This window comes from Idiotropiscis lumnitzeri, chromosome 12, assembly GCF_059441095.1.
Source record: "Idiotropiscis lumnitzeri isolate Australia: NSW breed Sydney's pygmy pipehorse chromosome 12, RoL_Ilum_1.0, whole genome shotgun sequence".
NCBI classification, from domain to species: Eukaryota; Metazoa; Chordata; class Actinopteri; order Syngnathiformes; family Syngnathidae; genus Idiotropiscis; species Idiotropiscis lumnitzeri.
Genome location: NC_142402.1, coordinates 20,686,766 through 20,713,348, shown reverse-complemented (window position 1 = coordinate 20,713,348; position 26,583 = coordinate 20,686,766). Strand labels below are relative to the sequence as shown.

Below are 26,583 nucleotides of genomic sequence, written 5' to 3'. Positions count from 1 at the left end.
ATGGCTACGGAAAACTAGAGCAGACAAGTATGCAACAGCGCTGACTGGCGCAACGGCTACTTTAAATTTATGCCAAAACCAGTTTGATTGATCAAAGTCAGGGAGGGCGCATTCACAAAGTCGTCATTTTTAAAAATAAAATTTAATAGCATCTCTAATGTGTATAAATAAAAACTTATGAAACAATGCATATACGTATAATGTAATGAGCTGAACAAGGACAGGGTTACATGTGATACAAAGTTAAGCCAGTGCATTGGGTGAGGAAAACAGTACCTTGAAATCCAAGCATTCAAAAATGCACACTTAATAAGTTTGCAATCCACATTCTTCCTCCCCCCAAAAATAAAATGAAACAAATACAATCCTTCACAAGTGGTAACAAAGAGAGCTGCGTGTTCATGTTCTGTTTGTTAATTTGTCAAAATCAATAAATGATCGCCTGTACTTCTTTCACTAACCACGTCGAGGTGCCAAGCATCAACACAATTCACATTGACCTTCTCGCCAGACTACATTTTTTTTTCTTGAAATCCCAAAAGGATTTCTTTTCACTTCTCAAATGGAGATCAGTCACACTGTACTGTAACAAATGGTCTTTTATAAGCAGACCGGAAATCTAGGGAAGAAAACAAAGTAAAAACATAACTAATATAGACGACAAGAACCAAAGTAACAACGTGTAGTAATGTAACAAGATTTCTTATTCTCAGCGCCGGAGGGGTTGGGAATAACGAGGATTATGCTTCCGCTCTCACGCTCTCGAAGGCAAAAAGCAAAGAAAGAAGAAACTCTGTTCAGTTGCCCTTTGAAAACTTTGTGTCTCACAAAAGCGGACAAATGACAAATGCTACCACTCCATGCCGGGCCATGAACACAACATGAGTCAATCCCTTACTTTTCGTCCATTTCAAAAGGGGGTGACGACAACGGCGACTACCTCCTTTAAAATAATTCAAAATGAAAAGTGGATTTAAAACAAAAAAAAGGAAAATATTGTGAGTCAGCTTTAATACGCAGGTGTCGGTGACAGTGACAGGTTATCGGCAACCTCATCGAGCTGTGTGTGGTTTAAGTGGGAAGAATAGGACGGGCGAGGAAATGTGGTCTCTGCTTAATTTCCAAGTCCTCAGAAGAGAGCAAAGATCCCTTTATTTCCCTGACATATCCTGTTGTCGCACGTCTTGCTCCATCCCGTCCCTAAAAATCGGCAAACTCCTTCACACATTTTTCCGTGACGGAAACGCGGATCTCCTCCTCGTCGTAGTCATCAAAGTTGCTGGTGTCCCCGGGGCCTCTGCACTTTGGTATGAACGGGGCCTCCACCTAACACAGCAAAGAAAAGTGTCGGCAAAATTCGTTCATTTATTCCGATTATTCTTGCACTTGCACAAATCTGAATTTAACAGAGAAATAAATCCCTTTTTAGCCATTTTGTCCTGTCCTGCCACTTGCTGCCGACGGAAAATGACATCACGGTAGCTAAGGGCTCAGGTCATGACTGCCACGGCTCACCCATCTTCTGGCTTTGGTCACGTGACGTTCACAGGCAGAGCATGTGGACACTGTGACGTCAATTACAGTCACCAGCAGGTGGCAGTAGAGCGACTTCTTGTTTAGTCAAAGAACAGATTTTAAAACATTACAATTCGTCTACTGAGCTCTAAATGGGCTTGGATTTAAATATACACATTTTAGCCTCCAATGAGACGTCCAGACCACTCAAGTTTTTGGGTGCTGTCTTATTTAGTGTTTGCAGACATAGCAGCAAAAAAATAAATAAAAAATGAAGCCGCATTGTGCTTCACTGCTCCACACCTGTGGGACAAACTTCCTTCACAGATGAGATCTGCTCCAACTGGCTGTACAAGTAAATCTTGCCTGTAAACGTTGCTTTTCTTTTTGTGATTTTAACTTGGTGCCATTTCATCGTTTCGCAACATCTTTTCATTTATCCTGCTTTGTTGGGATAATATCTCGATTTTCATTTTTATTATATTATTTAATCTTATTTAGAAAAAGCAGCCTCGCGAATATTGGTGCTATACACATAAAATCACCTTACCCAGTGATTTGCCAACAAATTTGGATTATGTCACTCAAAACTGAGACGCAAAATCCATTTTAACCCAAGTCGCGGCTTATATCGAAATGTCCACTGCAGCAGCTGCCAATAATTACGATACATAATGGAATATGCCTTTGAATTAATTTCATAATCTTGCCTTCCTCTCGTAGATCGCGATCCAGTCCGTTGTGGCAAACCACTTGTGGCCCTTGATGTCGTTGACGCCGTTTTTCAGGTTGCCGAAGCGCTTGGTCAGGTCCACTTGCAGCAGGTTCCGAAGCAGATCCTTCAAGTCTGAGCTGAAGTGGGAGGGGAAGCGCACCTGAGAAGCCAAAGGGAAAGAAAGTTGTTACGCTTTTTCAAAGATACCCTCTGGTGACGCATGCTCCTACCTTGCCGGAAACGATCTTCTCGTAGATCTGAATGGGCTGGTCGGCAAAGAACGGAGGGTAGCCAGCCGCCATTTCATAGATGAGGACTCCCAGGGCCCACCAGTCCACAGCTTTGTTGTAGCCCTGAAAGAGGCGTCACAGTTAAATAAATGTTCAAGGGATAAAAAAAAATGATGAGTGTGTGCCCTGAGATTGGTGACCACTTTGAGGTTTACAGGAATAAACTCCAGCTGACTCGCACGCCAAATAAGGATAAGCACAATAGAAAATGGATGGACATTTCAAATGAAGATCAGAGATTTGAATACATCTGCTAAAACGGCGTACTTTGCTGAGAATGATTTCTGGGGCCAGGTACTCCGGTGTTCCGCACAACGTCCAAGTTCTGCCTTTTACTCGCTTGGCAAATCCAAAGTCCGTCACCTTGAAAAAAAAGTGAATGTGGCACGTGAGGAAATCACAAGAGAGCCCACGATAGAATGACAGGCGACGCGGCACACCTCAATGTAGCCGTGGTGGTCAATGAGAAGGTTCTCAGGTTTCAGATCTCTGTAGATGAGATCTAGCGAATGGAGGTACTCAAATGTCAGCACGATCTGGGCGGCGTAGAAGCGAGCGTGCGGCTCGCTTGAGAGGAAGCAGGAAAAAGAAGAAAGAAAAAAATCAATCCCAGCTAAACCACAGATCACAACAAAACAAACTAAAGAGTCAAACTGAGTGTTTATTCCTGAGGGCCTCACCTGAACCTCCCAATCCGTCTTAAGTGTGAGAACATCTCGCCTCCGGGAACATATTCCATCACCATGTACAAATTGGAGTTGTCCTAAAAAGCAACAAACAATCACTTTATGATCATCTCGTACACGAAAGGAGAGAAATGAAGGAGTTTATCTTACCTTAAAGGCATACTCAAGTTTGACGAGAAAGGGGAAGCTAACGGCTTGTAATATCCTCTTCTCGTTTAGCGTATGTTCTATTTGTTTAAGTTTCACCACCTGAGAATACAAAAGAAAATAAGTCATAAAAGGACTTGAGGAAACAACAGTCAACTTTGATGAGAGCTCAGTTTTGATCTGACACTTTCAGAGAAGTATAAACGTGTTTATTTCTCATGTTTATTACCGCTCCATGCTGAGAAAGCTTTGGAATATTTGTATGGAAAAAAAAAATCAAGAAACACATCCCACAGTAACAAGCACACGGTTAAACTAGAAAGATATGATCACAACGGATCCCATCGGCTGTCACGGATTTTTCGCATTTAGTGACAGAAATCACCGAACTCTACCTCGTTACGTTCGTAACATTATACGTATTTAAAACAAACAAACAAACATGGGTCACGTTGCTCAAACAAGTTGAAGATGAGCAAAAATACGTGGTAAACAATTGCAATGTGTGTTGGCAGCACACCACAGGCTCAGTGCTCTTACGTCACTGCTCACACATTGAAATCAGGGGAGGGGTCAACACAGGCTAACAAAACGATATGAAACATTTAATATTTGCATTATTTCGATGCTATGAATTAGTTTTGTGTTGCGCATCATTTCATGTGTTCCATCTGTGACAACACAACAAATCGAAAGTGGGAACTCAAAAGGTCTAGTGCGCGTTCAAAACAGACCTTCTGCTTGTCCAGTATTTTCATGGCGAAGTAGTGCTCTGTTCCTTTGTGTTTCACCAGCATGACCCTCCCAAACGAGCCGGTCCCCAGAGTCTTTAATCTGTCAAAGTCATCGAGGCACGTCGTGCTCTGCAGGAAAAGAGAACAGCACCTTAGCAGGTTGCTGGAATCCATTGACTGATTTACTATTAAAGTCGCCGAGCGGTGAATGCTTGCAATTGTTTCCGCACGTAGCGAATGTTATTCATGGCGACAACAAAAACTGTTGGAGAACGGATTGAGAATGTCTTTGCAACGAAACCTGGCAGAAAAACAACATTCGCAAACACTCGCAAGCATTTGCCGCTTAATGTGATATCACTTTAAGAAGCTTTCTGACCTGTGGTGGGCATTCCCATTTCCGCAAGAAATCTTCTTTGGCTTTGGCTAGGAACTCTTTAACTATGGAGGATTAAGAAAAGAAATTAGAAACAATCATACATTCATTCTGGAATAACAGGAATTATTTATTGATTGAAGGAAGGATTGGTGAAAACAAGTAAAGGAGGGGCATCAGAGGGACACATCAAAGTCAAGTTGTAAGTTCAACTCTCATCTGGATATTAATTATGACACAAACACAAGGAAATAAAAACAGACAGGCAAGATGAGTGATGCATGCCAGATAAATCGAATTTCTGTTATTTAGTAGCCTCAAGTCAAGGGAAGAACAACATTCAAAGGGAAAAGGTTCACTCTGAGCATCACTTTTTTTTTTTAAAGGGGAAGGCTAATAAACACAGAATTGGAAGCAAAGACAAACCCAAGTATGGCAAACACAGCAGATATCCAGATTGAGAGAATGTGAGTGACAACAACAGAAAAAAAAAAAGACACTTATCATTATCAAAGAACACAATAACAGCAAGCACATCGAGCAAGTTTCGCACAATGAGGCCCGCGGCCAAAATTTGCAGGCTCATCTTTTCTTTTTCTTTTTTTTTTGGGGCATACCAAATGTGTCTATTGATCACCGAGGTTGTTTTTTATTTTTCACAGGAACAATCACCCACCACCACATGGATGGAATGATACGGAAGAGAGAGAGAGAGAAGACACAAGAGTTTATGTAGACAAAAAAAACCCACAACAAACATACAGTATGTGGTGACAACAACAATGAAAATAAAGTTGACACTATGCAAGAGACAGGATATACATATTAGAGAAAACTGAAAGGAATCGATAAGATAAAGACAGTCAAAACTTGATTTAAAACATGAATATGAATCTTATCTAATAGGGATGTAATAATACCCAACTGTCACGATACGATAATATCACTCAATGAACCTGACGATATGATAATTATCACTAAAATTAAAAAAGAAAAAAAAATCATGACACTGTATAAAAACAGATTTTGTGCTCCTTATGTCGTGGCATGATGACAACGATATTGTGGCAATTTTAATACCACAATATCGCCGATATCGTTACATCCCCAAAAACTACTACTGTCTACTATTGACTGTAGGCAAAAACAATCACTATTTATGGCATTATTAGACCTGATCTGAATTGTTACTATGTCGAAAACAGAAAAATCACTGGTCACAATCATAGATAAGTACACGTCATCCAATCCCATTCAAATGTCAGTCACGGTATGCTCATGCCAAATTCCCGGCCACTACCGGTACAAAAACTTGAAAAATAACGAGTGCCGTGCCAAAGGAAGAGCATAAAGTGTAAAATAAATCAAAAGTAATTTCTGTGAAGACACCTGACAAGTCTAGACGTGCCCCTAACAGGGAAAATCTCCTTGACTGCAGGATGAACTTTCCACCACCAGAGGGTGCTGTTCAACAGTGAAAAGGTCCCGACTAGTTTGGATACAGTCGAACGGACCAAATGGCTTGTGTTGTATGCTGACGTCACATGATCAGGTTCACAGATTTTTGGTGAAACTCGCTAGTGTGAAAGCGTTTGACATTCCACAGTAAGTCATTTGATAGCTCGTTCACACAACTTACTTTTGTGTAATGACCAATTATTTTAAGCGGCATCATCCACATCTTAACTGATGATCTGATCCGGTTGTACAGAACGCATCTTCAGCCCGTAACCGGATGATGCCAAATGATGTCAACGAGGTAATCCGCTGCGACCGCGTCACGTGTTCAAGCCACGTCCGTAGAGTGTAAACACAAGGTAATCTTGTGTGCATTCAGCAATGTAGGTAACCGGGTTGCCTCGTCAGAGCGGCTGTGCTCCAGACAAATCTGATAGTGAGGCCAAACGTGTCAGCTTAAAAGGCTTTAAAACCGTTGAGGAGCGAGCGTCCATATTGAAGAAACAAACATTGCCAGAGATGAGAATGTGGACACAAATCTTATATTAAACTGCTCATACTGATGTTTCAGTTAGAGCCTGCTAAAGTTGTAATTTACGAGTAAGGACAAGATCCAAAATAGCAGCAGTTTGACATTTATGTTTGTAATATTAGGACGTCATTCTCCCCCCCAAAAAAATTATCATTAACTAAGACTTTGTTCTTGATTGAATTCTCATATTATTTCAACTTAAATACAATTCTAGAGGCCCTTTGATTGAATTTTTCAAACATTGTGACTTTATCCTCCTCATATTACGACTAAATCATCACATTCAAAATTTCCTTCCCAAACTACAATTTTAGTATTTTAACATTATCGTTTGCCAAGAGAACATTTTTTTTATTGCTAATTCATCACTCAATTTTTGTAATATTGTCTCTCTTTTTTTTTGGAATATGACTTTTCTCTGAACAATACGACTCATTTCTAGTCTTGTCTAACATTGGATCTTGTATTTTTGTCTTGCAAAATTAGACCTTCAATTTTGTCATAGTTTAACTTCATCATTAGATAAATCATTTTTTCTGCTGAAGTTCCAACTACATTTATAATTAACAACTATAAATCCCAAAAAAATGCAATTTTTGCCATTAATATTACAACTATCTGGTTAATTTTTCCACCCATATTATTAAATCTAAAAAAAATTACTTTCATTTATCTTTAAGTACAACTAGTATTCCTCACAGAACTGTAGATGTAATATTTCAATTTGATTCCCTTAATTCCATGACTTTATTCTGATAGGATTGCTATTTTTACCACCGCCTAATACTCCTCCCTTGCTATCATCATGCTTGTAAGATTTTTGTCTCAGCTCAAACACAATTAAATTGCGTTATTCTCACAAGCGCTCATTCGTGTAGGGAATAGATTGTAGATCATGTGAGAGCATACAAGCACACTCACACCGACCACCTAAGCCAAGTTACGTCAAAGCTTTCAAAGCTCGTAATGCTCCTTATCCTCTGATGAAGGTCTGATGACGAGCCTGCTCCGGTCAACGACCACTTCGGTGCCAGCCACATGTTGAACCTTCTTGATGCTAGAACAGGAGGCGCAGCACTACTTTTATGAATGCAAAGACAGGACATTTGTTATTTCTTGGCCATATTTGGTCACTGTGCTGTGCACTGAGCTTTGTTTATGTAGCCCAGATTAAAAATGTGGTAGTGGAGCCCCCAGGGGCAGAACCACCAAACCTCACCATCCAAGTTTATAGCTATTTTACGACATGTGTGTCTGAGTCGGTTGTTTTTCTTTTTCTTTGGCTGTTCCAATCCATCTCGAACACAAAGATGAAGTGATGCATGTGTGGCATGCCAAATGGGCGTGACAACACACACATACAAAGACAGGCCCTGCAGGGCTTGCACCATCAAGGGACGTTGAAATGACACTTGAGTTTGTTCCAACGTTAAGTATCACGTTTAAGCAACCCGTTGACATACGGCGTCATTATTATTTTTTGTCATTATCCTTTCATTGCTTGCATTCAAGGGAGCGACTGGCTTGGTTAGCGCAACAAAATGAACCGAATCAAACAAATAGGAGCAAATGCTATGTAATAACATGATCCGAGTTGGGTGTTATTTCAATCAAAAAGTGACGGCTGTCATGTGGCCTTCTCTTTCTTGGTCATAACGGCAGTTATAGCGGCGCCAAGGGCTAGCAGGCTAGGCAGGTCCACAGTCCGTGTTCGTGATTAACGGACGGACTAAACCACGAAAGCCGCTCGAAGGCGAACACAAACCGGACTCACCGCTCTCCAGCTCGTTGCCCTTCTTGGCGGTGGCAGCGTTCCCCATAGCGGAAGACACACAGCCGGTCGCTCCTGACGGAGAGAAGGGGAGATGGCGGCTGGTTGGCTAGCTAGCTCGCTAGCTAGCTCGCTAGCTAGCTTGCTTGCAGCAGTCGCTAATCGCGTTTAAATATATCCAACAACAAAACAAATTTGATGTGCATTAAATATGATCCTGCTTCGGACGAAAAAAGAACAAAGTCCCCGAGCAGCAGCGCCCGCCACTCTTCATCTGTCGCCCCGGCGTCCTTCTTCCCCCCAACCCCCGTGGAAGGTTCCCGCTGCGGCTCGTTGGCTAATGTGGGGCTGACATGAAGCTAGCGGTCACCGCTGGTGCTCAACGCCCGCCCGCCCGGACCGCTCCCCCCCGCCCGCCAAACAGGCGCCCGCTTTTCCCTCTGATTCTCGAATGTGTCACAAACGCCACAAGATTCCTCTGATGGACAATACCTGATAAACATGTTGACTTTAAACGAGGGGGTCGGGGGTGTCACTTTTTAACGACTGTTATTGACATCAGGAGAATGTGTGTATAGCTTTAAAAATGACCTCCATGTTCTGTTACTAATAATAAACGCCCACAACAATGACTATTTTGCATGAGGGGCAAGAGGTGGAGTGCCCCAAGTTCGTTCTGCTAAATGAGAACAAAAAAAATCATAATTAATAAATTATAATACATTTTCAATGCATGTGTAAAAGATGCACCATCCTAACCCAACAAGAAAGGGTCTGAAGCAAACAACAAAATAACCAAATGCTGAAAAAAAACATTCAAGGATGGCAAAAACTGCTTAACAAGAAACCAATTTTAAGTGCAAGAATTCATTTTGTACATTGCCTCAAAAGATCAATTCAGTCATCATGTAAATATTATTGTTTGTCCATCATATCATTCCAAATTCCCCCCAAAATATTCGGCCTACTCTTGTTGGCGTATAACGGCAGAATAAGACCTGGTGGACGTGTAACTAAAATATGTCTGCCATTTAGTAGTGATTTATGACAACCTAAAACTACCCTAGCATATTTTCATATTTAATTTTTTTTTCAGATATTCTTTCATACATTGATTTTTTTTTCCAGGTGGATGACTGGTGTGAATGTTTGTTTGTCTTTGTATGCCCTGCAATTGGCTGGCGACCAATTTAGGCGGAACTCCACCTACTGCCCGTAGACGGCTGTGACATACGAGATTAGGAGTTTGGCAATTTTTGCACACACATATTAAAACAAATTTAAAAAATGGGATGCTTTTTCTTAATTATTTGTGGTGTAAAATACAGAAATCGTGTCATGAATGAGCTATAGATGCAACGTCATTTCTTCCTCCACAAACGTGAGTGCCGTCACAATGTCATCCTTTGATAAGGTTTGCTGTGACTTGTGCTAAAAGCTAAATAGTGGGCCTCTCAGTCTTCTCCAGTATGCTTGTTAATTGTCTTTTCCTAACTTCATAAATTCCCCGCTGTGGATTGTGTCACCATTTTAAACGCCTCTATTAACCGTACAGGCAAGTTAATCACCGAATGATACAGCTCCAATAAAATAAAAGCACTTCGAAGACAACTTGCACACATAACAGAGAAGGAACAGGAGACATCTTCTCAGGTCTTTTCCATGTTATCGTTTTGAGACATTAGCCATTATGCATTTGATGATTTGATATAATTTTGTCACGCAGCTGATTAAGAAGTGTGTTTTCCTGACTTGTGGCCACTCCAGTACCACTGATGAAAAATTGCATCCCTCACCAGAATTTAAATCGCCCCCCCCCCCCCCCCCCCCCGGTCTATGCATTTGATATTCAATTGCAATTTCATTTCCTGTTCTTTGGTTAACATCACAATTTCTTGGATGGACTCTGGAGACCCTTGGGGCCCCTTTTCCAATAACTTGAGCAACGACTAGAGGTGTAATTCTAGGCTTTTGCACTAGAGGGCAGTCTACCTCTCTTGCACAATTGTGAACCAAAACCCGTTTGTCCAATTTGTCCGTTAACCATTCTGACATTGTCACAGGCTGTCATGAGCTGCATTAAAAAAAGGTGCTCCTCTTCTCTTTATATATATTTTTCAAGTGTAAAGTTATTTGTTGTGTCCTTTGGATTATCAGAGTTGCACGCGTGGGTTCCATGTTTGTCCTAATTCTAAACTTCTAATGTGTTATTTTTGCTCACCATCAGGCTGTCTTGTCATATCCATCGAGCATCCCATGCATGGGAGATAGAAATACAGAACACAAAGTGTGTCAGAGAAGTTCCAGGACTAGTGTCACAAAAGATATTTAAATATCTGAAACCCAAACATGAGTTTTGCCCTCCATGGGCCAGACGATCATCAGCACGTCTACAAAAAGATTCTGAGTCGATTGCTTTATTCAGTGTGCGAGAAGAGGCAACCGTTTTGGTAGGACAACTCATGGCTGCTCACAACGTGTTGAGCATCTGACAGTTCCTAGCCGCGAAGAGCATCAGCAACCTAGAGCAACCTCCCTACTCACCGACCCGGGCTCGTCTGATGTTATTCTCTTTAAAAAGCTCAACGGGGTTTTCTCGGGGATCGGAGACAAAGACGTGGGCGACGGAACTCAATCTTTTCTAGAGTGCTGAAGGCATGGCTGAGAAGGCCGTTAAAGTGCGTTCTACTCCAGGGAGATTTCTTCGATGAGGAAAACTTGCACGTTTTCTTTTGTTACACCATTCTTGGAACTTTTCTGATACACTTCTTACAAGAAGCATCTGTTCTCAGTTTCAGCTTCCTTCCTATTTACTTTCTCGGCAAACATCATGTCATTTTCATCCCAGCTGACCAGCTGCTCTCCATATTGGCTTCTTTTTTCTTTCTTTCCTTTTCTATCTTCCTCGCCAGGCCGTGCATCAAAGAGAATGATTTACTCTCCTTCAAATGAATGAATGAATGAGAAGCCATCTTGGCCCGCTCTCACTTTCTCTGCCCATTATTTCCGCAAGTGACGCGTTGCTTTGAACAGCATCATTGATGATAATGACGTTGCCACCCTCAAACGTCGCGCCTACCCTTTTTCAGTGGCACCCCGAGACACTTCACATGATTCCTTTTTTAAAAACTCTTTTTTTCCAGCCCAATTTGAAGACAGTGTATCATATTGGCATAGTGGTTAGCATGACTACCTTACAGTTCTGAAGTTCAGGGTTTGAATCTCGGCTCTTTGCATGTTCTCACTGGGCTTCTTTCCTTCCACATTCCAAAAACGTGCACGTTAGGTTCCTGCAAGAAAATATTCTCCATAGACGTGAATTCAAATGTGCGTGGTTGATGGTGGGCTACACGTATTCTCCAGTAGGCAACAAGTTCAGGAGGTTATAAAAAATCCCAATAAGTAAAAAGAAAAGAACAAAAATAATGTATAAAATATCCTAAAATTTGAGTTTTTAAAAGAAAACCTAGATTTTTGCAATATAACATGAGGATTAACGTTAATGAAAAAAATAAAAGGGCACCAAAAATAATTGTCCGATGCGCCTCATGCCTCACATGTTATACACGTTTTATATACCAAAATTTATAAATTCAAAGGCAGAAAATTCTCATGGAAACTGAAATCCAAAATAGATACCTGGTCAGCTTAATAAACTTTCATTTCATTCTATTTATTAAGTATGAGTGTAAAACCTTTCCAGTGGTAGGTGCAGTTTTTGAAGTAACATTTTCACTTAAAAGTCAGATCAATGTAAAAATACGTTAACGATTGTCTGAACCCTCCTGTGTGACTTGCTGAACGTTTCAGTAAAACCAAAAAAGGCAAATTAAAATCTCTTTTGTTCTCATCTTTGGCAGTTCATTTAACACGCGAGCCTTCGGGGCTGATTTTAAATGCATTTATTTCAATATTACTGCACGGAAGCCGGAAGAAGAGAAGGTCGTAAAGTCGTAGTCCTCTCAAAGTGTGTCGCGCAGAAGCGACAACCAATAAAAAAGAGCCAACAGATGACGTCGCTCCGTGGAGACGAGTTTGCGTGCGGCTTCGGCTCAAATGGTTCCCTCGTTGTTGGCATTTAACTCAGTCCGAAACGCAAGGCTAGGTATAATGTGATTTTCTTTTTTTTTTTTTATTTCATATATGAAAAAAGAAAAGAAATGCAAAACAGCATGTTGTGGCACTTAGTTAAATATTTTTCAACATTAATCCAAGCCACAAATCCACTTTAAAACTCGGCAAATATAATTAGGGCACATGCATGCATGCGTCTAACTTTTGGAAGAGGGATTATGCTCTGCACCTTTTGTAAATCAAAGTCTGTGGACTGTAAAACTGTACCCTCAATTCTCAAAAACCTTTTTAAATTATATTTTTTTGTTGAACTTTTCTACGCAATACCTACTATGGTGTTTTACTAATCTTGCCATCAAGTAAAACCCGTTTTCAGTTTTTTTTCTTATAAAAACTAACAATCAAACTAACTAAAAAAACTAACAAACTAAAGCTAATAAAAAATGAACGAAGCAGTCCATAAATAAATAAATAAGCACAAAATGAAATAAAATCTGACTATAATTCAAATTCCATAATTATATAAACCCTATATGCAGGACACTTTGCCTTAATCAAATAAATAAAAATGACTGACTTATGATTGCGTTTTCACTGCACATTTGTTATACAAATCTGGATAATAATGACAAATTTGGTATGAAATACATAGAGATAAAAAAAATGCTAATAAATATCAAATGCGCGAAATTCAATAAGGAGATCGTTGGAACCAAATCAGTACATCGGTCTTTCCAGCAGGTCATGATGTTGGACTCGTTTGCGCGGCGAGCAGGATTTTCCTTCAACAACGATAAATCCACAGATACATTTTGACACTCGCTTGGATGACTGCTCTGTTTACACATGATTTGTATCACGTACATGACAGGATTAAACGAGTGCTTTTTTTGTTGCAAGGTCTAAACCGAGTCTCTGGGGCATCCGCTTAAAAATCTTTCAATTACGCAAACAAATGCGTGATTAAAAGCGTTGCAAGGGAATCCAAAGCCAGCTGTTTGAGGCCTGTCTGCCACAGCTGTATACATGTGTCTCTGTTCGCTATGAATCAAATGTCCCACTGTGTTCATCTGGAGTGAATTAGCGCGGAGGGAAGGTGGGAAGGAGTGGGCTTTGATATACAGAGAAGGAAATGGGTAATGTCCTGAAACCACATGCAACATCCTAATAGTAGCTGCTGACTGATGTCGGGAGACAAGCAGATAGATGATGTGCGAGGGCAAACCAGAACACGGCCTTCTTTGCTTTTTATGAAGGCGACTGTGGAAAATTCATGTTTTAATGGCAAATAGTTAGGTCACTCATCTACTGATTAAATTAAACAATCCAGTCAATCTTTTGTGATCTGTGAATTTTTGAAAATGTGATCTGTTATGTATCAGTGGGGCTCATTTACAGTCATACAGAAACAAATGAAGAAGAGTTCCACAACTACTGTAGGGAACGTAAACTGCAGAAATATCAACTCGGACATGATGGCAAGGACAAGACTGGGCAAATATGCTTCTAACGCTCGCTTGCATCATTTCATGCTTGTTGAGTGGGCAGACACTTCAGAGGTCCAACCGTGTGTATACAAGCCATTAAAAAGTACATTTTCCATAACAAGCCCCCTTGAAGTCATGTCTGGACCCGCTTGTTGGCCTTTTTCCTTTTGTCTGGTGAACTTATTTCGGGCCTTAAGTGGCATCACATCACACCCATGCGTATGTTCTGTTTGCACACTAACAAGTGCATCGCCCTGCAATTTCCCCGCCGCGCCGTAATGTATTCATGCCAGCTGAGGACCTGCTCACACGGCGGTGCGAGCAGGTAATTTGGGATCGCTGCACAACGTGCCCTTTGAAGTAAGTGAACAACATCTTCAGCACAAAAATAAGCTCCCACTTCCCAACTTACACTGCTTCATTGTTTGACTGCCTCGCTCGGGTCGTGCACGCATGAGAAAGTCCAAGTCGAGCAAATTATAGCGAGGAAGTCGTCTGGGAGCAGTACATTCCAAGGATGTCATAATACTCTAATGTTTTTAGTGAGGCGTGTTTTATCCACAGATAAGGTGATTCACATTTTGCGGGTGAAACTCGCCAGCGAGGCGACCCAGACATCGCCAGTCCGGGTGTCATTTCTCACTTTTTTTCGGAAAAAGATGACAGAGATTATACGAGGATAACGCCGCGCGCAACATGGCCGCCCAAGCCAGATCAAAGGCGAGACAATCAAAGCCAGAACGAAAGCTACAGCAGTAAGCTCTTTTAAACGTCCGCCTCCAGCTCGGGGGCGCTTGGGTTCGCCTCGACTTTTTTTTTTTTTTCCCCTCCATTCGCCGTCCTTTCTCTGGAGCCCCGGACAGTGAGTGAACTGACATAAATGCTTCAAAGTGAATGCAAACAGCCCTGCCGGTGACCCATGAGAATATTAAAACCTGGGCCATGGCTCTTGCACGGCTTGAGTGTGTGTGTGTGAACGCGTGTGTGAATGCGTGTGTGAACGCGTGTGTGCAAGGCAGAGGCTGAGAAGATACGACACAGGTCGCAATGGTTGAGAAAGCCATGTTGAGACCATGCACGGTTGTGACAAAAAAAGGCCTCTCACGATCTGAGAGTCCCAAACAAGGCCTGGTTTCTCGTACAAAAAACAAACAAACAAAAACAAACCAACACCAGTCAGCAATACATTTTGACTCGGTGAACTTTGAACTTGAACCTGCTGTGGGTTTCGGACTTGATGAATGTGTTTTTGCGGCCTTCAAGACAACTTCTGCATTCACGTCACATAAGCATGAAAATGAACATCAGACAGGTAATTCATCACTTTTTTTTTCCCTTTTCCCTGCCAGTTGTAAGTAATACGGTCCAGAAGTCTTTGATTTTGTCTTTATACGACATCAACAATGGCTTTTTTTTCATAAAACAATCAAGATGTGATTAAAGTCTTGACTCGCTTTCAACTACAAAACGTTAACAAAAACATGGCCATTAGTATTCAGGGATTCCAGTCATTAAATGTGGAACACATCCATTCTTCTGCATTTAATGTGGCCTTTGCAACATTAAGAAGGCAAATAAAAGGAATATTCTACAATGACAAGTAGAAAGACTTGTAGTAAGCCAATAGAGCATCTTTTTTGCTGACTGACGACACAAATCAAGGAAGCACACAAATATCACACAAAAACAAGCAGCAAGTGAAGGCAACGACAGTGAAGCCCTGGCAACCCGTCTCAAGGGAAGGCATCAAACATTTTACGCAGAGCACCTGCTTTTCCGGGGTCTCATGGAGGCCTGAAAGACTTTTTGAAGGCAAATAAATTTTCTTACTGAAAACAAACATTAAGGCAGCAAGACAGTGAAGGACTGGCATGTTTTATCGCCAGAATGAAGGCAGCCATTTTAGAATTAGAATTAGAAATCCCTTTATTGTCATTGTACTCAAGAGTGCAACGAGATGAGAGATTTAAGTAGATTACTTCAATTTTTTGGGGTTCACGGAGGCCTGCAAGACTTTCAAAGACAAAATGAAGGCAAATTATTTATTGAAAGTTACTAAGTGAGTAAGTACAATTCATTTACATACAACCCAAGTCCACAAAAGACCAAACAACAATAATAGAGCATGCTTTTTGATTACTCGAGAAAAAAGTGAAGGCATCAAGCAAGCAGTAAGTGGTTGTTTTATTTCAAATCCATTGTGGTGGCATATCACCTTTTTAGTGCGTGTCATTCCAAAAAGTAAACTTTCTGTACCTGAGCCTTATTAAAAGCCAATAATAGATATAGCAGATAAACAATGAGAGCAAAACAAACCCATCTCATTATAAAGAGAGAATCGCGTTCAAGTACTCAGGGTTGCATCAAGGTTAAGACCAGAAATACCTTTTTTTTTTTCCACATTTAGATCTGAGCATTGACTGCACCACCTACAATACACTTTGAAACACTGTTGGCATAATTACCGCAACGCCATAAATAAGGAGTGAATAATTTAAAAGAACAACAAAAGTTTCATTCCCTGCAAGTTGGCGGTGGGATAGTAAGCAAGCTTCTCAGCGGGGAGGTGGAAAAACAACCTCCCGCCTCAGGTGTTTTGCTTTTGCCTCGGGGACGAAGGCCACAGGTAGACTTCTCCGAGGGATCGCCTCACTTCAGACAGAATGCATCAAATGGACCCGCACAAGCGGCGGAAATCGCGAGCAACACAATAAGTAAACCCCAGATCAAATACACAGCCTTCGATCATTCGTGCTAGCACAACGTTGACGGAGCACGTTGATGGAAAGGGAAGTTTTTCCATGCGGTTTGTGAAACCTTTCAGTCTTGAGGGATTCATTTGCCCGGTGTCCTTGAACGCATCTTGCCAAAGGCGATAAAACAGAGCAGCGAGTCACAGTGGTGCCAGCAAGTGGACTGTGCATACTATATGAATGAAGCTTTTTTTTCCCAAAATCCATACAGGATGTCCAGTGCATTCCAAAGCAACAGGTGGCGCCAAATCCCCTCGCTGAAAGAGAATAGAAGCCAATCAGAAGCCTGAAGAGAGGCTTGAGGCCTCAACACACCAAGCTGCCGTCGGAAAGTCGGTACACGTCGTCTGTTTGGTGTAGCGCGCCACGTTGTAAAGTCGGAGCTGTTGTTGGTGGCGTCTGGGGGGGCGTGTCTGAATGAGCACTGTGACTGACAGTTATCGGCAATGATGCGAAAACAAAGTTTCATAAAGCACTTGTGATATATTGTACTCCTCTAGATGGTGCTCTTGCTTTAAAGATAAAAGGCTCGTGCAACAGAAATTCATAAAATTTCATCGTGAAACTAAGAGTGCCATCTTGGGGGGGGTCAAAAACGATGACAAGTGCTTCATGAAGCTTCATTGGTCCATCACTAGCTATCGAATCAGTACAGTGGACAACAACTGGAAGTGACGAAAGCGGAAAAAAGTATGAAAATTGACGCTATTTCTCCAGAACTGAATGAACTTTTCGAAATTTCATATCTCTTCTTTAAACATAACGGCTGCCTGGACAGAAGAGTGTAAAGACAAAGTAATCACTCTCATTCAGACGTGTTATTCGACATCACCGTCAAAGGCTACGCATTGGCTATGGCTATATATTCAGTTTCGCCTTACCACACCCCAAATAAGCTCATTAAATAGCGAGTCCAGTTAGAAAAAGCAGTTAATGGCGCTACATCAACGTTAATTTCATGTTCTCATTTCAAGCCATCCCTATTCTGACTAATCTCCATCCAATGACGACCCATAATTTTTCTTTCAGTTCTTGAGGTCTCGTGTTATCAAAGCTTTCTCGAACGTCTGATGTGCTTTGAATTTCTCTGTTTTAAAAACAACTGCAGCGCTTCATCACACGGGCCAACGTCGCTCGAGACGGCAAGCATAAAAGAAGCATCCAACTTTATTTTATGAATTTAGATCCTGTCAGATGACTCCTGCTGTTTTATTTTTTTCATCTCCATCGTGACTTTCAAATAAGACGCCAAATTCCAGACGATTTTTTTTTTATGCCACCGGACAAAAATCCTGCCCCTTCATTTGTCTGAGTAGGCGCCAAAAGACTCTGTTGGCAGTACCAAGCGAATGAAACGTGTCTGCTCTAAATATTTATCCACTGCAGACGCTTGTGTGCACTTTTAACAAGACGTGACAACGACTGCATCGACGTGATAGCACTTTTCAATCGTGCTTTGCACGCCTCCGCTGGATGCGAGAGATTAGTAGTTAGTAGGGGGTGGGGAAGCCTGCACACCGTCCTTAATTTATGACAAAATCTCCAGAATACGAGTGTCATTTCTTTTTACTCCCCCATTGCTGAGCTTCCCGTGTCCCCCGCCATCGCAATTAAGGCCAAGAAGGATCAGAGCGAAGTCTGATGAAAGGCTCATAAAGCCCTGCTGAATTCAGACGTATGCCAGGTACCGGCTCGCTTACACACTTTGTTCTTTGTTCTTCGCCAGTCTCGCTGATGGGCTGCAGGAGCCCCGCGCAGCCACGACGGGGAAGAGATTTCACGTATTAACAGAGTCTCTTTCCACCGCCACCATGTGGTAAGTGAAGGCTTCAAAGGGGACAACAATATGCTATGAAATGAAACCGGGGATCATCAGTCCAAGCCAAGTGGCATCGCTGCGTGAGTCCGCCACCATCGGGGATGAGGCAAGAAATTCAGAGTATCGTATATTTTTGATATTCAGTGAAAAGCTCCACTTTAGGGTGCTTTTGACTCTAATGAGATTCTCGTGCTCGCCTGTTAAAAGACCAATGAAAACGTGTTGTAGAGTTGTTGTATCAAATACACGTTGACAAAATTGTGAGTAAAAGCAAAACCCGCAATGGTCATTGAAATTCAGTGGCAAGCGATCAAGGCCTTCTCTGCTGACCTAACATAATCAAGAAATCCCAATCATATTCTTCATATTGTGGTGTCATAAATGACGGGGACATGAGGGGGATTTATTCAAGTCGGACTAAGTAGGACTTCACTGAAGGCCAACATGTGAAACTGCCGAAAGTGACAAAGGTAAAGAAACATTTGAAAATGATTTTTATTTTTTTAAAAGAACACAACATCCTAGCATTGAGCCTCAGTTGAGTGTTTTGCGGCTATCCGGTTGGCTGTAGACCCCGCTGAGAACATTTCTCCGGAATGCCTTGATCGTATTTACATTTCATTGGTCCCCACACAGATTGAAGAATCCATATCCCAGATGTAGCAAAGCAGCCCCAAAACACCAACAAGACCGTCCATGTTTGAGTTCGGTACAGTGTGTGGCCTGACCGGCACATCTCCAACAACCGACTTGCAAAGCCCTCCAAGTCCTTACGATACAATTACACAACACCTTGAGTTTGATGTAGCAAAACAGCCCCAGTTGTGTGTTTTGCGACTAACTGATGGAGGACCCTTGATGTAGGACAAATGCTAAACTTTCTGACACCGGGCACCACAATTCACTCTCATAATGCCTTGATGGTATCAAGATGTAGTTGAACCTGGCACAGATTGAAGACATTCTGTGCCAGATGTTGCAAAGCAGTTCCAGAACATAAATGAGATGCAGAATTCCGACAATAGGCAGCACAGGCTAGAATACCTTGATTGTTTTGAGGTTTCTTTGGGCCCTGCACAACCTGAAGACACCTTGTGCTGGAAGTAGCAAAGCAGCCCCACATAGAAAAATGACACCGCTTTCTGACAATGGGCAGTAAAGGAAAGTATTGCTTTGGAATTGGACCATGCGCAGATTGAACACAGGTAACGTGTGCCGATTACAAACAGCTAACAAGCTTCCAAAGCTCAATTCCTAATAGCTGAGCGGCTCAAACCAGGATTGAACCACCGCAGGAAGATTCCATTGGACTTCAGACTTTGGGATTGCATTATCTCCTTTCAAAGCTAAGTGACAGTACCCCAATTCTGTTGTGCATGATGCAATGAAAAAGTCTAATTCTAATGACCTGTTGAACCAGCTCTTGAACCGCCACCCCAAAATTTTCAAGGTTGGCTTCCGCAACCCCTAAAAATAAAAATGCTGCCTACCTCACTGCCTTCACCGCTTGATGATCACAGCTCACAAAACAAGACTTGAGACTTCATTTTGTGCAATACACCCCCCCCCCCTCGTGCAAGATGCAGAAAAGCAGCCCAAGGGCATAAACAAGCCTCCTACCATGTTTCATAACAAATCCGAGGCCACTGGCAACACCAAAACCTCTTGGTTGTCGCATGAAAGAAAGCCATCCTGAACATGACACTCTGTGCCGGATGGAGCAAAGCAGCCCCAGAGCCTAAATGAGCTTTTTGACTCAAACCAAAACTTGCCAGCTGCAGCTCACGATTCCACCAAGACCTTGTGGACGAGCTACTGGCCACCCCTTAAAATATAGAAACAATATTGAATTTGATGATCTAGCTCGATAGTCTTGAAAGGTCATGTAACAAACAACACAGCTATCCTCAGATATGCACCACACACATCCACGAACACGCTTTCTAAAGCGGGCCGCATTTTTTTTCAACATTAACATAATTGCTACTTAAAAACTGATGTTACATCGTCTGATTCCGATCATTCCAAGTAAACACCACATTTCTCCTCCTCAAATCCAAAACACTCCCAGTGCTGTCCTCCCAAGAAAACAAACCAAAATTAAAAACAAACAAAAAAAAAAAAACATGTTCTCGCACATTCACATCGTTTCCTGACCGCACTGCAAGTGAAAGAATTTCACACTTTTTTTGCAGTCGTATCTGGTGCAACCGAGCTCCAACGTTTGACACGGACAGCGCCGAAACATCGAGTCAACAAGTTAAGAGGAGTCTTTAGGGTGACGACGAAGCGTCTGGATTGTTTTGGGTCTGTAATGAAAAGCTGGGCCTAATATATTTTTTTTTATTTCATACTTCTCGGCAACTTAAAAGCAGACTGTCGAGCTTTTGATTCCGATCTCATAAATTTTCCAGTCGTTCCAAGTAAACATCACTTTCTCCTCCTTGCGTCGCCAAAATTGCAAAATTCTCACATCATTTCCTGACCGTGCAGCAAGCGAAAGGATTTCACACTATCGTGCAGTTTTATCGCAGATAATAGAACTCCCACTTTTGTATTTTGACAGGCCCCAAAACGTGAAGTCAAGTGTGACAATTGGAAAGAGCGCCGTTTAGGATGATGAGGAAGCATTTATGTTGTCAAAAAAAAAACAGCCTCTGGTAGCACCTTTTCTTTCGTTCTTTTTTTTTTTTGAAAAGCACCCCGGGCAAACAACCTCAATAAATATTTCAAAAACAGCTCTGATTAAAACTGCAAAATGTCACTATGAAGTTATATAAAGTCATGCAAATTGGGCTGACAGAATGGCGCGCACCTCACATGGGGGCGGGGGGGCGTCTGAGGTGCGATTAGGGGAAAACTGTTTCACGTCTCCTTTTTATTTATCTTTTTTTTTTTTTAATTTTGGCAACACCACACTCGCTTTAACCTTGGGGAGTTTGCTTGCTGTCCCCGATCAAACCATGTGGTGGTAGTCTTTGCACTCCACTCGTGATCTTTGCGCCCCCCCCGCCCCATTAAAATGAATGATGACATTAAATCCCACGGGCGACATGCAATGAATGCATTGATCTATAAATCCGACGCATCGTATGCATACATATGACTCTACGAAAGGATGGAATATTTAATTTTTTTAGATATATAAATATAAATATTAAAAAAGAAACGCTCCCCTTCACAGTTCAGCACCTTTGTGGATGCTTTGTGTACATTGTGTCAGAATGTTTAATCAACCAAGGTCACTTTGTGTTTCCATGTTGTTCGAGGAGGTCCTGGCAGCAAAAAGAGAGGCTTTTCGTCTCATCTGTATTCTCCCCACTTGGCTTACATCTGCAGGATCATGCAGATATGGGATTTTGCAGGGAGAATTAAAAGGGTAGATATATCAGATAGAGGCGGATACGCTCGCTAAAATATTATTTATGGCTCTGCGGTTGGGGTAACAAACGCCTCCACGAGCAGTCAGCGAGAACAATGTTTTATTAAACAAACAACACGAAAAAAAAAAAATGTCTTCAATCTGAATCGGCTGGAAGTAATCCAGCTCTCCAGAATCTGTTCGGACCGCCCTGACTAAGTCACACTCAGATGTTTGAAACATGTTGAATAATTTCACGGAAAAATACAAAAAGAAATGTTTTTCTTCCTGCTGGATTGTAAGACGACTTGTTGTTTATGGACCTTGGCGTCATTTCCAGAACATGCAGTGCCATTTGGCAAAACATGATCCCTTTTATGATGAAATGTTTTCAAGTAATTGAAGACGTGGCTCCAAACGGGCTCACGGAACCATTTCAGATTGTAACCTTGTATATACATATCGCGCAACGTTACTTGTGTTCGACAGCTGTCAGCTTGCGTGTCACAATCGTCTCCCTCCTCGTCACTTAATGCTCAACCGATGAACCGACGTCGATGCCAGGCTGTGCGTATGCTGACGGATTTGACAACTTTGACACATTGATGTGTTTTGACTCACGAGTGGCAATCCGGTGACTTGCACAAGAGCCTTTGGCGCCCCCTCATTTCCCCCCCCCAACCATAACTTTGATTACTGCGCCGCAATAACCGAGTGGCAACAACAACATGACATCAAGAGCGAGCAGGATGCAGCGATATGTGACATGCAGTATTTGATTGTATTGATGTGCAAAACAAATACGGTAAACTCGTGACACCAAAGAGATTTTAATAGCTGGTTTATTGTCTTTGATCTTTCACACTCTATGCGAAGCTGCATTAATAATTAAAGAGATCTTGATGTTTCCTTCCCACTCGCTTTAACTTTAAATAAGACCTCTCAAAAGGGATGATGGCATGTGTGAACTTTTCTTGCAGGCTATGGTAATCATGCTGCAACCGCCAATAAAAATGCGGTAATGTATTACCTGGCTAGGGAGGCAGTTTCTGATTCAATTGATTTTTAGTTGCCTTTCCTTCCAAATTGCGTGAAAGGGTGTGTCGCAATCCCACGATGTGACAGTAATCATTTAAAAAAAAAAAAACTCTGCTATGCTTTTCATGATATAGATATATATATATATATAAATGCTGTCGAGCGATTTGATTTTTTTTAACTAATCGCAAAACATCTCTGTAAATAATTGCGATTAATCACACTTTTTTTATTGTTTATTTCTTATTGCTTGTAACAGAATGTTTTGGAGACAAGTTAAAAAAAGTTTTAGAACACACATTTGATGGGTGACAAAAAAGGCCCAATGTGTGCTCTAAAAATTTTGTTTTGTTGTCCAAAAATGACTTTTATGCATTTTTACTTTTTTTAATGCAACTATGCGATATATGTGGCTTTGCCTGATTCGTACTCGCATGACAGTTAAGACTAAAGTTTGACTCTGGAAAATATCAATTTCCTTTCTTCTTATTATTTTGTATCATTTTCTATGTGCTCCACTTTCACTTTAGAGGTTCCACTGCAAGTCCTTGCAGCACACCAAAATGTAAACGTTGTTTGTAGCGGTCAAGCAAGCATCGAGCACTTTCAAGTCCATACAAATCCAGCGTTTATGTCTAAAGTTATAAATATTTGAATAGGAAGTAACATGCAATTATATAACGACTGCTGAACCAGAGGAGGGGCCCCGGCCCAGGCTGGCATTTTTCGTCCCCTGCTTCTTCTCTCTGACTCGTGCCGGCATCGACTGCATTCCTTCTCCTGTCATTCTAATTCCACACGTAGGTGAAGGCAGCGCGTGGCAGCCAGCTCCACTTAAGCGCACCGGACATTCAATGGAGACGTACCTGAAGGTGACACAAACTTGGCAGGGGCCGCCACACTTTCCAAGCCAGTTCATCAAGCAGTCCAACCTGCGGTGGGAGGGAGATGTGGGGGGGGGGAATAGAAGCAGTCATGTTGACATGTCACACTTCATACATGTCACATGTGTGCCTGCCAGGCTTTACACTTTGTTTAGGCCTCAATTCAGCAACTATTTGCGTCAAAGAGGCACCACGGCTACTCTGGCTGCCAGTAATTAACTCGAAAGCACTTTCTAAAACTGACGTGTGTGGCGTCAGATGATGGCAGCACGGCGGACGAGCGGTTAGCACTTCTGCTTCACAATTCCAGGTTTGAAAATTCTGTGGAGTTTTTTTTTTTTTTTTTTTGACACCTGTGCTCTAAATTGTCCAGAAGTGTGACTGAATGATTGTCTGCCGATTGGCTGGCGACGAGTTCAGGCGTGTTGCATGACAAATGTAGTTGTTTGTGCGTTTATTCCGTTAAACGTGCAAGCTTTAACCCTGGCATTAAAGATCCATTCCATTAGCTTTTCAAGAAGCAGCTTCCTGATTGCTTTGTGATTTTATTGCCAGTTTTATTTGCAGTTAATTTCATTTTATTTGTAATTTTATTGGTCCTTCAGTTCATTGCAACTTTTAATTTGCTCTTCTTGTTCTCTCCGATGACCTTGACTTTTTAAGAAACTTATTTTAATAAATGCTTTCTTCTTACACAGGACCACAAAAGTGTGTGTGTGTTTTTTTTTCTAATGAAAACAAAACAATAGGCAAACACGAGGTTATGTTTGATCAACGTCACATTTTTGCATTTAGATAACAGCAAGACAATAAAATCTTAATTGAAGTCAAAGCATTATAGTTTGATTTTATTATGAATGAACTCATTTATTTTTATTACAAAAAAAAATCATGCTTCATGCTGATGTGCAATATGCTCTTCAGTTGGTTATGAAATCGACTTTACTTACTATATATTCCAACAATGTGCATATATATATTTTTTTTTTTAAACAACATAGCTAATGCTAGCCTAGCATACTTTTATTGTTGCTGGTTTGTCACATACATGATTTTGGCTTTATACATTTTTACTGATATGGTGCTCCACTTATGTTGACCTAACAATAAAAACATTTATCTAAAAAGCTTACAAAACAACTAATCTCTTGGGTCTGATTCTAGGCTGAACGTTTCAACATCTGCAAACTGCTCTTTGGGACTGTTTGGCTCCATAAAATGTGTCAAAGTCACAGAAAAAGTATGCGTTTGGTCATTTTGGGGTGTAACAGGGTGAAACATTGCATAGTTTTGGAGTGAGGACTTTCAAACGTCAACATGTAATTCTCTAAAGTGTGAAAAACGACAAATTAATTGGATGTAGAGTATGTCAAATAGCACATTTAATGAGAAAACTGATAAGGAAAATGAATGCGGCTTGAGTGAAACCATAATCCCGCGTGGGAACGGGCGGATCTCTAATTACTCATGAATTCAAAACAATTTGTCCCACAGGAAATAATGTGAAGTCAATTCATTCATTTTGGGCTCCATCACTTCATGTCTTGACACTGACGGTAATATATACGACACAGGCCCCTGAAAAAAATGTTTTTAAAAAGCTGGTGTTAAAGTGGACGCTTTAGAAAACACTGTCTTATTTCATGTGTGCCACTTAAGATAAAAAACAGTGAGGTGTTCATTTACTATGGCAGGCAAAAACATTCCTCCAATAGCAACAAGTAGAATATTAAAAATAAGTCCTAACAGTTGGTGGCTGAGTGTGATATGGGCACACCAAGCAAATGACATTTCTTTGGGCGTTTATGCAGCTCCATATTTATAAGCATCATTTAGAAGAAGATGTGTGTTTGTAGAACCTTTCAAACGAAAAAAAAAACACCAAGAAACAAAAAAAACTTTTTTTTTTCCCAGCACGCTTCCCCCCTCCCATTCACGTCCCCACATGCACTCGTACTCACTTCAGTTGCAGTTCAAAAAAACAATTTGAGATTCCTGATTTGTGGCTTATTTCAGGTCGTATTTATTTTTGTGAAGATGCCGCGGGCACCACGTTAGCCATCGGCTGCTTTGGACTGAAAGCCTTGTACACGCATACAAATAAGCGGCCCAAATTCCAGCAATATTCTCCGCTTTCCGTCAAAGTCAACGCAAGGCCTTTTTATCAAATGTTTTTAAAGATGACCCTTAGCGATTATCCTGCGGTTTTGGGGCGTAGTGAGAGTTATTTTTCTTCTCCGATCTGATCACGGTTGTCATGGCCGACAAATATTTTAACTTGCCCTCCGAACAAGGATGAGGTTTATTTTTTGAACATTTACCCATAACACACGTAAACAATTAGCTAACAAATTTCACAATAAACACTCAATATTTACAAACACAAAATACATCATCTACACACCTTTTGCCTCTTCGGAGGGGATGCGTGTAAAAGAAATCTGTTTTGTTTGAGGATCAATATGAAACTCTCGGTCGTACTCTGCGTTAAGTTACCTCACGTGTGAACAGTACTAAACAGGAGGTTTGCATTCAAAATAAAAGCACACAGCTAACACCGGAAGTAGAACGTAACAACGCAAATTTCAAATTCAAATAAAATCTAATCCATAAAATCACTACTACTGTTCCAAAAATATATAACCACAATTTAGGTACCAGATAAGCTAACAGTTAGCCTAGCTTGTTCGGCAACTCTTTCTTCTTCTTTGTTAGTTTTAGGTAGTCTGGATTACTTTTGGCAGTGTGCCGTCTCTCGTTTTGATATGACAACAAGAATCCGGTTTTGGGGAGGAGTCTCGTGATTGGACAGAGATAATGTCACAGCGCACGCAAAAAGAGCAGTAATTATACATTGTAAAAGTTGGTGAAAGATGTAAATAATTTACACATACCAATTTTTATCATCTTAACATTTTCAACATACTCGCAGCACAGAACAAT

The 26,583-nt window shown here is 41.2% G+C and overlaps 1 protein-coding gene across 4 annotated transcripts; it reads right to left on the bottom strand.

Annotated features, from left to right (window-relative positions):
• Positions 1-123: 123 nt before the first annotated feature.
• LOC148326449 (cAMP-dependent protein kinase catalytic subunit beta) lies at positions 124-26,178 on the bottom strand. 4 transcript variants are annotated; one of them, XM_088310831.1, is made up of 11 exons: positions 26,045-26,178; positions 23,623-23,688; positions 4,467-4,528; positions 4,088-4,216; positions 3,357-3,455; positions 3,201-3,283; positions 2,961-3,087; positions 2,788-2,883; positions 2,461-2,583; positions 2,226-2,390; positions 124-1,326 (listed from the first exon to the last, which is right to left on the bottom strand). In XM_088310831.1, exons 4-11 carry the CDS (start codon positions 4,148-4,150, stop codon positions 1,201-1,203), a joined length of 882 nt encoding a protein of 293 aa, XP_088166957.1. In that variant the 5' UTR covers positions 4,151-4,216; positions 4,467-4,528; positions 23,623-23,688; positions 26,045-26,178; the 3' UTR covers positions 124-1,200. The 4 variants fall into 4 exon arrangements, with proteins under 4 accessions (XP_088166957.1, XP_088166955.1, XP_088166954.1 ...); XM_088310829.1 differs by lacking the exons at positions 23,623-23,688; positions 26,045-26,178 and adding an exon at positions 8,228-8,590 and having other exon boundaries at positions 4,467-4,522; XM_088310828.1 differs by lacking the exons at positions 23,623-23,688; positions 26,045-26,178 and adding an exon at positions 8,228-8,589.
• Between the last annotated feature and the right edge of the window lie 405 nt (positions 26,179-26,583).